Source organism: Podarcis muralis, chromosome 1 (genome assembly GCF_964188315.1).
Source record: "Podarcis muralis chromosome 1, rPodMur119.hap1.1, whole genome shotgun sequence".
Lineage (NCBI taxonomy): Eukaryota > Metazoa > Chordata > Lepidosauria > Squamata > Lacertidae > Podarcis > Podarcis muralis.
The window spans coordinates 20,943,102-20,956,174 of NC_135655.1; the positions used below are offsets into that span (position 1 = coordinate 20,943,102).

The 13,073-nt window shown below is 48.7% G+C and overlaps 1 protein-coding gene across 1 annotated transcript; it reads left to right on the forward strand.

Annotated features, from left to right (window-relative positions):
- Positions 1–7,201: 7,201 nt before the first annotated feature.
- GSC (goosecoid homeobox) lies at positions 7,202–12,339 on the forward strand. Its single transcript, XM_028707028.2, has 3 exons — positions 7,202–7,812; positions 9,823–10,082; positions 11,963–12,339. The coding sequence occupies exons 1-3, from the start codon at positions 7,419–7,421 to the stop codon at positions 12,113–12,115; spliced, it is 807 nt and encodes a 268-aa protein (XP_028562861.2). The 5' UTR covers positions 7,202–7,418; the 3' UTR covers positions 12,116–12,339.
- Positions 12,340–13,073: the final 734 nt, after the last annotated feature.

Here is a 13,073-nt window from a genome sequence, read left to right on the forward strand (position 1 = left end):
CTATTGGGTTGTTGTTTTTATTTTTATATCTTGATTTAGGCCCCCAGGTATATGGCGGTTTTTAAACTCAATAAATAATAATAATTATTATTTAATCTGAGAACCGAAACTAGTCAATGGCACCATCTTGCACAGCCTCCTGACCCCAAACTGTGCACCAGGGGAGACTACCAGTTAATCCGGAGTATTTGAACTTCAGCCAGTTTTAAATGCCGTCTTTAGGGACAATTTATTGGAAACCAGTTCTAGTGAAATTGATTGGGGTCTTTTCTAAGCACCAGTGTCTGGGTTACCATAAGTAGGTAACAAGAGCTGGACCAGGCCAAAGGCCCATGTCTAACACCCTGTGCTCCAGTAACCAACCAGATGATGCTGGGATAGCTCAGTCAGTAGAGCATGAGCCTCTTAACCCCAGGATTGTGAGTTCGAGCCCCACTTCGGGGGAAATACTCCTGCATTGCAGGGGGTTGGACTAGATCAGTGTTTCCCAACCTTGGGCCTCCAGCTGTTTTTGAACTACAATTCCCATCATCCCTGACCGCTGGTCTTGCTAGCTAGGGATGATGGGAGTTGTAGTCCAAAAACAGCTGGAGGCCCAAGGTTGGGAAACACTGGACTAGATGACCCTCATGGTCCCTTCCAACTCCGTGAGGCTATGATTCTATAATTCTCTGCCTACTATGGGAAGCCCAAAAGGAGGACCAGAGCGCAAGAGCACGCTCCCCTCCTGTGAATCCCGGCAAGTGTTATTCAAAAGCATACTGCCTCCGACGTGGACCCACGACTCGGTGAAACGTCTTAAAATGATTCGTGTGCCAATTATTTTTATCAGATTTATTCCAAAACTCCTTCGACACGCTGGGTGTTGTTGTTTTTTTAGCGTTTTGTGCGGATTTAGCTAGCCAGTGTGCTTGGGGTAGACTTCTCGGCCGCGCATGGGTGTGAATTCAGAACGACTCTGACCTCGAACTGAATCCACCGTGACAAGACAGACGCGTCCATGAGCCCGTTGTCAAAGTCCGGCCTTTAAGCAGGATGTAAATCGATCTGATGGTTTTACACCAAATCTGGGGCCCTTACCTGCTTGTGGATACCGATCCGCACCAGGTAGGACTCGGATTGTTCCCAGTAATCCGCTTTGCAGGGGGAAACCTTCAGTCATCCTTCTATTTACATAGGGGTTCCTTCAGCGGGTGACTTCGAAGTACTGTAAAGGTCGCAGAGTTTTTGGTTTTATTATAATCTTTCGGAAGGGAACATGCCCAAAGTCATGACATGCATTGAGCATCTAAACTCTTTGCTCCCCTTTAGCCAGAGTCCCTCAAACTCACTTGTCACAACGTTGTAAAACTCCCCATTTCCCGTCTGCGTGCGCTGCTATTACGCGCGATGGCCCTGATTCCTATAAGGTCTAGCGCGGATACGACCCAAGTTCCATTGAACTCTCCACGGGGCTTACTCCTGAGTAGACACCCCTCGGATTGCGCTGGCAATCTCGTCCTCTCGGTGTTTGGAATTGTGCGGATGATGGCACAGTCAAGGATAAAAATCCGGGGCGGACGCGGGGATTTAGGTTTGAGGAATGCGCAAAACTTGGACACCGAATACGCTCGGCATTCATTCCGGAATGAAATCGTTTGGCTGCTTAAAGAAATTGTGGGCTATCTTACCCCGGCGTCGCAGCGCATACCTCTGAACATACTACTACCATTTTCTTTTTTAAAAATGAGGTGGCAAGCGCCTTCAGCGCCTTCCAAGCGATGGAAAATTCCTTGCGGGGAAAAATCTGCACAGTCCCTTATTGATCATCCTGCGGAGCCGAATGCACCGGGAATGCGCTCTTCTCTTGTCTAGTATTTGGGTTCATTGTCTAGAGCGCTGGACAAATAGGGGATCTCGCGAGGGGGTGGGAGATTGAGTAGCAGGGAAATCTGGAGAAAGGGAGAGAGTCCTTTTTCTCTTTATTTTGCAAACCCCGTGCAAATAAAAGCGCCGTAAGCAATCACCCTGTAAAAGGACGCTGCTTACATTGAACTAGAAGTATTCCCGTTCTTTCCTATTGAAATGTTGGTTCAGAGTGACCATCTTTTCAGCAAACCACATTTCCGTAGACTCATGCGTCGTGATTGCTTCGTGGGAAATCGTGTTTGGGTAATAATATTGAAAATCACCGCCGTGTTTACTTGATTCCTCCTCTAACAGCTCCTCCTGCTCTTGCCGAGCTCCCTCTTTCCACGCATCCTCCAGCCCACGCTGTGACTCTGGCCCCGGGAACTAACAAGCCCCACACCCGCTCGCCAGCAACGCGCCAGTCGCGCGAAATTTCCTGCGCTTTCATTTGTTATTCCAGTGTCATCCTCTTCCAATGAGTGACAAGTGATTGTTTGTTTAATACGGAATGTAGAACTGGGATGGGAGGCGAAAGTGAAGAAGGGGGAGATCAGAAAGGGAAACCAGAAATTCACCAAAGTCCATCCAAGGGGGGCGGTGGAGCCAGACAGGTAGTGCTTCAACTAGATGGACCACGATCCGAAGTTACCGGCAAAAGGAAATATGCCTGTCCCAACACGTCTGTCTGCATGATGTGCGCGAGGCGAATTGGGTTATGATTCTTGAACAATATGAAGAGCGTTGAGCGCGCACAGTCATTGGAGCGGGGATTCAAAATAAAGTTGTTGTTGATGATGATGATGATTCGTAATAGTCGAAAATCAAAACCTAAACAGAAATAAGATGTAAGTCTCACTGATTTCAAAAGGCTTAAATTCCAGCTAACCAATTTAGCAGGGGAATTAAAAAATAATAATAATCCTAAAACGCAATTTCTGATTTCAATGGGATTTATTTCCCAGGAAGTGTCGTTGCGATTGAGGTGTTAACACACAGCCCGACCCCTAAACTCAGATGGGGCCATAATATTTTAAACCAATAAAATTTCCGAATCAGAAACAAAAAGGAAAAAAAAATTATATGCCCCACCACCACTCCCCAATTTATCGGAGTGTAAGTCCCACAGAACTGAGTTCCGTGAAATTTACACCCAAGAATGCTTGCAGTACAGTGGTACCTCGGGTTACATACGCTTCAGGTTACAGACTCCGCTAACCCAGAAATATTACCTCGGGTTAAGAACTTTGCTTCAGGATGAGAGAGAAATCGTGCTCTGGTGGCGCGGCGGCAGCGGGAGTCCCCATTAGCTAAAGTGGTGCTTCAGGTTAAGAACAGTTTCAGGTTAAGAACGGACCTCTGGAACGAATTAAGTACTTAACCCGAGGTACCACTGTATTAGGCATATTTATTTGGATCCTAAAGTCGTTTACTTGAAAGTAAGCAGAGCCGTGGAAAACCGTTGGGTTTCCTAGGGATGGAGGCTATAGCTCTTTTGAGCTCAGGTAACCACAGAACTTTAAACCGAATTATTTTAAACCGAATTGGACTCCCTTTTGATATGTACTCCGATCCGCTGTCTGGTGCTTCCGACCTATATCTCGTCAGCTGCTTGTAGGTTTCTGCATGAATCAAGTACTGTACACCTTCTCCTCACCTGGCTGCTCCTTTCACGAAGGACTGCTTTGTATCCAAATATCTGTGCTGTTGACTCGCCACAGATTTTCTCATTAAAGAGCTCTTGTGTCCCGAGGAGCAATTTTCCAATGGGGAGAGGAATAAATTAAAGGGTGGGGGGAGGTATTGCTAATTATATAAACACGACCAGCCTACAAGTGAACCTCTGCTTTTGCAATAGCCAACTCTCCCGTCCCATTGGATTACTGAATATACATACGTTCCTTTCTCTCTCCAAAGCCCTCCATAGGCACGCAGCGAAACTGACCAGCAATGCCTCAGTCCCTCGTTTGCGTGTTAAAAAGGCTAGAGGTGTGACCGATTCGTCGGAAAATAGTCATAACAGAGCATCCGATCAGATCTTCTGTCTTCCAGTGACTTCTCCCTAATTTTCACAGGCGGCGTGGCTCTATTTATTCCACTTTTGAAGCGCCACAAATTACGCATAATGTAGGTACATATGCACACGGGGAGGGGGGGGGGAGAGAGAGAATCCTGCCCCTTTCAGACTCCAAAACTGTGGCATATTTTTGGTGAAAGAATCTCGACTCTGGACCTTTCTGTCTTGCATGGATGCTTAATAAAGTTGAAGCACAGAGCAAAAGCGCGCGCCACTGCAGCTAAACAGTAGTTTCATGTTGCACGCCTGGGCTATAGTCGTTGGAGCTGTATAGTCGACGTCTCAACTGCATTGGACCGGGAATGATGCGGTGGGGGTGGGGGGACTTAGGTCGCGGAAATTGCCAGGCTAGTCCCCTACTTTAAAAAATAAATAAATACAGGCTGTGTTTATTTTTTGCTAACTAGTCTGGAGGTGCCAATCAAAGCGATGCAATCACTTTGCGGCATCGATGAAGCTGCGTTCAGTTTTGATAGATAGATGTATATACATTAATTTAGTGATTTCCACATTAAAACTTAATACTCAGGTGCTTGTTCTGGGTGGGGGGTTGTGACAGGGGAGTAGTTGGCAAAACCGACCTCGTGCGGAAATCTAAAGATTTCAAACTCTGGGGAAAGTGTCAATAAAAATGTATTTGTGATTTTTTTTAATTTTCTAAACTACTGTAGAACTACTCAGAAAAATTTGAAGACGTTTGAAGAAAAAATACGCACAAACACACACACATTTTCAAATTTCTTCAAATATATCGTGTTGGCCGCAGGCATTAATGCCATAGAATTGTACTGTACTCATTTTGATTAATTGTATTTAGAAACTATATTGTCTATGTACTTTTACTGAAGAGAAAAATCTCGGCCCTCAAGGAGCTTACAGTTAAGCAGCTCCATTCATCCAGGGCCCCTTTCGCCCCTACCTAGATTTACTTGAACAGATCCAGCGCGCCTCTAAATAGACTGAAATTAAGCTGCTTTCTTAGACTACTTTTCGGTCACCTGAGCTGGGGAAGCGCTGAAAAGGAAGGAAGGAGAAATAGAAATAAGAGAAATGCACATATGATTGTGTGTGTGTGTCTCCTTTTTACTGCGACGTGAGGTTTGCTTAGACTAAGAGAGGATAAAGGAAGGCTTAGATGTCACATTTCCTATGCAAGCCTTGAGAGAAAGGAATTCTTTTGTTCAGGTTTTTTTTAAAAGAAAAATAATAATAATCATTTGTTCCTCGTAAACAGCCCCTAATGGCTTAGTTTTGTTTCGCGCGGACAATTTCCTACCTTCATTGATGCAGGGCTGATGGGGTAAATATTCTAATCTGATTCAGTTCACCTCCTGCAGATCGCTGGAGACAATCGTGACAGACCAAGGGTTTTGCAAATCACAAGGACCCGGCTACCAGGAGAGACGGTCGCGTCTTAATCAACAAGAGTTTTTAAAGGACTTAGCCGACCCACCCCTTCACCAGAAGGTACATGCGAAATGTAAAGAACCACATCAGCGCCGATACATACATACATACATACATACATACATACATACATACAATAGTTGGAGGACTGGAAAAGAGATTATTTTTTGAGATGGTACCCCAATAGACCCTCCTTTTTCACATGTTTGTCGAAAACCACATTTGAAATTATTCCCCAATATGTCCCTTTTGAAGGCGCAAAAGCACCATATTAATTTCTACACCTCTCCTGCAACTACTTTTTTTTTAAAGTAACCATCACTCTGTGTGGGATGTGTGTGTGTATACCAACCTAAAAACAGTCGTAATGGCACAGATCCGGAATCCAAAATCCCAGACGAAGCTAAGAACCATTAAATCCTGTCGGTTTCAATGGGTGTCGTCTTGCTGCTCTTGCACATGGTTACTCAAACGCGCCCCGCGGAAACCCGAGCGACTAAAGCGCAGTGGCCGGGTCTTGACTTAACCTGATCTCAGCGGGCTTTTATTTCCAAGCGAATGTGCTTCGGAGAGGTCCTTTTCCGACCGCCGTCCTATGGACACTGGCTGGTTGGAGGCTAAAGATCACCGGACTCATCGGGGCTTATTTCTGAGTAAACCTGCAGAGGATGGCCATATGGGCCTTTCGTTCCGTCTGCGGCATCCTTCACGCCTTTAACCATGTAGCTATAGACGGCAACAGACAGAGCACCAAATCGTTCACGAAATAAGAGCGAGTTTTGCTAGGTAGGAAGTTTAGCGGAACATAATTTCAAATATATATGTTCGGGTTCAGCTGGGGGGTGGGACAGGAAAAATGGGATAAAGGAACACACTCTAATCAATATATGTATCAGTGACCGGAATGGCTAAAGGGAAGGAAACGCTACGCTCTTTGAAGCAAGGGGTTTACCGTCGAGTAAAGACAAATCCGATCGGGGAGGGGCTGTAATGGACAAAAGATGGACATTATAAACCTTGTTTCCCCACTTTCACTCTTCCTCCCCTCCCCCCCCGACCCCGCACGCATTTCTTCTCGGGAACGTCTAACCCCGATCCTAAGTTCATTTATGGACGGCAGGGAAGTCGCCCTTTTGGATCGCGACAGAAGCTGATGAATTAGCAAACAGCCTCTTCAGCAGAAAAATAAGCGGGGCACTTTCCGAGCCGGCTGGGAGGCGGGAGCTGGTGTTAGGCGATTCTCCGCAATAACATTAACCAGATTAACCCGGGCAACAATTAGCGAGGGAGGGCAGCAAACAGCGAGAGATCAACCCTAAATCGCGGGGGGGCGGGGTGCGAGGAGCGAGCTCGCCGAGAGCTGGGAAGAGGCGAGAGGCGGAGAAAAAAAAGAGAGATCCGCTAATGGAAAGGATTACGTTAATTTCGTTAATTCTTAATGCACAGAGACCCGTCTCTCTCCCTTTCCCTCCTCCCCCAGACGCGCCCACCAGCCCCACCCCTCCACTTTCCCTCCTTCCTCCCCGCCGCCACCATCTCTACTGACTTTACTTTGGTAAAGATGGAAAGGGGGGGGGGGGGCGAAGAGAGAGAGAAATCTGGTTTTATTTGTGATCTGATCTATAACCAGGAACTAAATCCAGGATGACGTAGCCGGGGTATAAAAAAGGAAAGAGGGTCGGGGTGGAGTAGAGACTCCCATGCAGTTGAGATCTGAGGAGGAAACGGACCAGAGGGGAGGAAAGGGGGAGTGGAGAGGAGGAGGAGGAGGAAAAAGAGGAGGGGGAGAAGCGCGCAAAGTGACCAGGAAGGGCCTCTCCTGGCTTCAAAAAAGAAAGCGCTCGCGGGCGGGCCCCCCTCTCCCTCCCCCTCCCCCAAATAAGCCTGGCGCCCCGAGCCTGGGGAAACCTCAGTCCGCGTTTTTCCTCGGCTCCGCCGCCGCGCACGCTCCGCTCCGCTCCCCCTCCGCCGTCTTGCTGAGCGGAGCTTCTCCTTGGCTCCGTCGGCCCCCGCCCGCCCTCCCTCCGAGCCGCGCGCTTTGGGGGCTATGCCTGCGGGCATGTTCAGCATCGACAACATCCTGGCGGCCAGACCCCGCTGCAAGGAGTCGGGGCTGCTCCAGCAGCAGCAGCAGCAGCAGCAGCAGCAGCAGCAAGCGGCGCCTCAGCCGAGCGCGCCGTCGGTGGTTTTCTCGACCAGCCTGCACGGCGGGGACTCGCTGTACGCCTCGGCTGCCGCCGCCGGCGGAGACTACGGCGGATATTACTCGCGGGCGGTGGCCCCGGCCTCCAACTTGCCCGCGCTGGGCGGATCTCGACTGGGAGGCTATGGCAACTATTACTACGGGCAGCTGCACGTCCAGGCGTCCGCCGTGGGACCGCCTTGCTGCGGCGCGATGCAGCCCCTGGGCGCGCAGCAGTGCTCCTGCGTCCCGGCAACAGGTAAGGCAATAAGAATGCTAATAATATAATAATATTAACCCTCCCAGTACTAACTGCCCTATTCACTTTCAACCCAGAGGGATGAGGGGGGAATGTGAAAGAGAGAATCAAAGTTAACCACCACTCCCCGTACTTTTTTCGCTTATTTCGCTTATCTTTACGCGCGCCCCTCCCAGCACTTCCAGACTTTCTTTTGCGCTTGGATAATGATTGAGAAATGGCCGTCATTTACAGGACAAGGCTCCGCCGCCGCCGCTCCTCTGCGCGGTGGGAAGAACGGTCCCCTGTGGACTTTCGTTCGTGGGAATAAAGAATAACCCATTCACTTACAATGAGGGAAATTTGCAAGGGTGTGGGATGCGGGGAGCTCAGTTTGCTGCTGGTGACCCCGTGCATTAAGGTTGCTTCTGTAAGGCACAGCTAGTCCCGTCCAGGATTCTGTTGCCTGGTCACTCCTCGGCGTGACAGAATGCTGCGAAACGGCGATAGATTCCTTCGCATTGGCTGGAAGTGACGTTCCATATTCGAACCAAGATGGCTTGTGATCGAAGTCGGTTTGTGTTGAGAGTTGAGCTGGTTGGGTGCAGTTCTCTGAAGCGGCGTTTCCCCGTCCCTTCGCTTCCAATCCTTAAGACATATACCCGCTCTGACGACCCGCTCAGAAACGCAGGTTTGGAATCCTTGCAACTTGCAACATTCCTGGGAGTATTTAGATTGACTTCTGAGTAAAGCTGCTGTCCTAAAGCATATTTATGTGTCCGTCAATGCAATTAAAGAAAGTGGGACTTGCTTCCGCGTAAACAAATGCTGCAAACGTGTTTAGGATTGGAGTGTAAACTTCTGAGGCGGCGACCTGCTCTCCTTAATGTACATTCAACTTTCCAGTCCTAACCATTTTTTAAATAATTAAATTTTTTTAGTCCCACTGAATTAAATAAAACTTCCAAGAAAATATATCTGAGATCCAGATGTAAATCACTCCATAATAAAATAAACAAATCTGGCAAACCTGATTTTTGAAGTCAACCAATGGGCAAATCCGATCCACACCCAGTTAAAATGTGTGGGTTTTTTTTTGGGGGGGGGGGGTTGAACCTGATTCAAAATACAATCCTCAACACATTTATTTAGGACAAAGTTAAATGTCACTGAATTTAGTGGGGCTTCCTTCCACTGACATCTGATTAGGCTGCTAACCTGGTTGAAGGCAATGAGATTGTTCTAAATACATAGAAGGAAACGTTAGTTTATTAATTGAACTCCTCCCCCCCCCCATATGTGAGGTTTAGGGGCACAGTTCTAGATCGGTTATTAATCCTGTTCAGTTTGAGGTGATTTTGTCTGGATGGCAATGGCGATTACAGTTGTACCCCAACTTCCCTCCAATGAGTTAGGTGGGGGCATATATTGATGAGCTGGTAAGAAATCCCCGCACTTTAACGTGATCCCAGTTGTGGGCTGTTTTTGGGGGCTCCAAGGTCAATTGAGCGAGGATTTATTGCTTCGTCGTTGAGAGGCTTGGATCCTAGTTTCTGACCCGCTTAAGCGGCCCTAGCCGGTGAGCTTAATGCATGCCCCCTAATGCGTAAACTCCACTGAACTAAAGTGGAGAGTGAAACGCCGTCGGACTCACTGGGACGTATTCCCACGTCTATCAGTGTCTATCATTTTGGAGAGGGTCACGGGTGGAGTGGCAATCAGCATTTTCTCCATGTGTGTATGAGACTTACTTCCGTCTTCCTGGGCAAATCTGGAATAAGCGGCATGGGCGTGCGCTGCAGCGCCGAGCCCGGACTCCGCATCCCTGCAAAAGTTAGTGGGAGCTTTCACAAAACTGAAACTTCCAAATTTGCTCCATAGCCTTTAATCAGCTTCTTCGTGGCCTTTTGCCCCCGGCTGACAACTGGTTGGTAACTCTCGGAGTTGGCGGGCCGTGCTTTTTCGTGGACTCGGAATCCAGCTCAAACGGTGCCATATCACCTCCTTTCGCCCCTGTCCCTTTCTCTCTAGGCTACGAAGGGACCGGGTCCGTCCTGATGTCTCCGGTGCCCCATCAGATGCTACCATACATGAACGTGGGCACCTTGTCCCGGACTGAGTTGCAGCTGCTGAACCAGCTGCACTGCCGTCGGAAAAGGAGGCACCGCACCATCTTCACGGACGAACAGCTGGAGGCTCTGGAAAACCTCTTCCAGGAAACCAAATACCCAGATGTGGGCACCAGGGAACAGCTGGCCAGGAGGGTCCATTTGCGGGAGGAGAAAGTGGAGGTAATTCGAATGGGCTTTTGGACTTCATTGCAAAATGCAGGGCGGAGGGAGACAGGGGCCCGTTTGAGGCTGCTGTTTCTTCCTTATGCCATCCAAGGGGAGGGCGAGTGATGGTGGGAGTGGGTGGGAGAGAAGCAATCCGTAGATTTCCAAAGGAGGGAGAAAGTTTGCATCTTAAACCGACTGCAAACTCGCTTCTGTATTTTATGCAGCGCCTGGCACGTCCTTTGTGAGGAATAATATGTAAGGCTTACTCAGTAGTAGCAGTAGTACTTAGTACTCAGTAGTAGCAGTTACTCAGAAGACTTGAGTAGTGCTGCAATTCTGAACCTAGTTTACCTGGGAGTACGCTCCGTTGAGCTCTGTGATGCTTACTTTTGAGTAGACATGCATAGGATTACTCTGTAACTCTCCTTACCACTGTCATTTGGCCCCAATCCAGCACTGTTTACCCTCAAGTGAACGCCACTGATTTGAATGAAACGTAATTTTAAGTATGTGTGTTGAGGACGCCTTTTAGTCAATGGGATCAACAATCCAGCGGATCTCTGGATCGCAGCTTCAGTTCAGCAGATTCCCAACTTGGACGGGCACTTTGCATACTCAGACGTGCTCAATCCTATTCGTGCAGCGCGATCCACAACTTTGAGAGTTTAACCCTAAAGCAGTGAGTTTAATGGAACTTATTCCTTGATGAGTGTGGTGAAGATTTGCAGCTTCCCTCCACCTCAGGTTTAGTTTTAAGAGGCACCGAGTCCCCCTCTTAATACTTTGGGACTTCGGTTTGAACGGTGACTTCTGTGTTCATTGGATCGCCTGTCTAATGACAACCGAAGTACTTGCTCACAACAATTGCACTTATTTATAGAGCCCGGCAGTGTACTAGGCCCAGAGTAAAACAGTACTAGGCGTTCCTGGGAGGCGTCGGCACGCCGATCCTGCACGCATTTGGTGGAAGCAAGTCCCTTTGAATGCGGGGAGACGGGCAACTGCGTCCGATCCTGGCCCGGGATATCCCTTGCCAGGTAAAGGAGAGAGAAGGGGGTGGGGGTGCAGAGCTAGACAACGCCATCCAGATTGCCTCTGTAGCTGCGGTGCAAAATGCCTCGCTTCTTAAGCGTTCGCTTCTCAGGTTTTAGGATGGGACTCGCTCTGCTGGTCAAATGTATTTTCTTGCAGGAGCTAAGCACTTTAGGCAGGACATATCAAACCTGTATTTTGCACAACTTCTGACACACCCTTGGCCCTAAAATCCTGGGAACAGTAGGATAACCAGCAGCGCTATTTGGATAAACTAATGGTAACACTCCCCATCCTTACGCTGTCAGTCCTGCAGTGTTGGCTTGAAAATAACCCCGGTTGCACTGCGATCCTGTAAGGTATAACACTTCCCAGGTGCGCGGAAGCAACTGCAGCCGCCGCTCAGGGGAATGATATTAGATTCTACCTTTTGCGCATAAGCGCAGCGAAATGCAAGACCCGTCTCTTAGATCGCGGCTCTGTGTTGAAGCTCTAGGCTGCACAGCATCTTGTTCAGACGGTAGTCTGTTCACACATGCATGTTTACGTCATCGGGGTGTGTGAACCGATTCCACCAGAGGAAGTATTACGTTTGAGATGGCGTGGCATCTAGTGATAGGAGAACTCGATCCCAGTGCAATCCTATACATGCCTACTCAAAAGTCCCATTGAGTTCCCAGGGAAGTAGGTATAGCATTGCCGCTTCTGTGGCGTTAGATCCGTAACGGCTGGTTCGCACGTGCAGCGTCAGCGCTCCATGCTGCTGCAGCAGCCGTGCAAAACTGAAAGACGCGGTGCAAACAGTGTTGTTGCAAGTATTGACACCTTCTCCTCCCCTCCTTCACTTCCTTGAATGGCAGGTTTGGTTCAAGAACCGCCGGGCTAAATGGAGAAGGCAAAAGAGGTCTTCTTCGGAGGAGTCAGAAAATGCCCAGAAATGGAATAAAGCTTCCAAAACATCCCCAGAGAAGAGACAAGAAGAAAGCAAAAGCGATTTGGACTCCGACAGCTGATACCTTTCCCTCACCCGGAGGATAAATTTGCTGGGCCGGCGGAATGGACATAGCTTGCCTGCACAACTTGCACCGAGAAGGAAGATGCTTAAGAATTCTTGCACAGACTCTGCCTATGCAGGAGGAGGGAAAGGAGGACCGTATAAATATATAAATATATCTATCTGTATATAATGTACACATGACGACCCTGGGAGCGATCCCTTTTAAATAAAGCGTGTTGCGGAGGTGTTGCACAGGTGGGTGTTTGGGGTCGCTTGCTTTGTTTGGGTTTCTCTGACAGACCCGGCTCCGAAGAATCACAGGCCGGGGTGGGGCCCACAGCCTTGTTTAGTCTGCTGCTCTTTTTATGTTTGGTTTGGTTTCCATTGTTTTGGCTGGCTGGGTTAGGAAGAAGGCGGGCGGGTGGAGAACGGAGAGCCGGAGACATAAAGCTGCGCTATTGGTTATTGATTCCCAACTCTGGGAAAGCGATGCTGGCTTTATGCGCTTAGAAGAGAGAGGTTGCAAGGCTGCAAACGCGTACAGAACAGCACACACTTCCTTGCCAGTAAGACCCCTCGAACTTCTGGGACTTAACTCCCGTGCTGGGATCCGCTGGGATCTTCAGCAGGGCTCCCCAAACGAAAACCACACGCAGCCCGTTAGTATTTGCTCCCTTAAACGTGCCTAGGACGGCCGCTTTCTCAGAGTAATCCAGGCTCGCAGAGGACGTTAGTCCCAGGCAAACGGCAGTCAAGTTCAGCTAAAGTTGTCCGAGTTTTATCCTTTCAGTGGAACACAATAATAACCTTTAACTTGACCGGGCTGTAAAACTGAAAAGAGATCTGGGCTTGCTTGCTCCGATTAACGATAGGAAGTGGCAAAACTCCGAAACCGCACCCGTCTTTTTTCTGTCCGCGGGAGTGCGTCCCGTCGATTGCAATGGGACTTATTTCCAAGGAAGTTTACTTAGGAT

Coding starts and splice junctions, on each gene's coding strand:
- GSC (XM_028707028.2), top strand. CDS start 7,419: ATGCCTGCGGGCATGTTCAGCATCGACAACATCCTGGCGGCCAGACCC. Junction 7,813..9,822: donor CTCCTGCGTCCCGGCAACAG/GTAAGGCAATAA, acceptor CTTTCTCTCTAG/GCTACGAAGGGACCGGGTCC. Junction 10,083..11,962: donor TGCGGGAGGAGAAAGTGGAG/GTAATTCGAATG, acceptor CTTGAATGGCAG/GTTTGGTTCAAGAACCGCCG.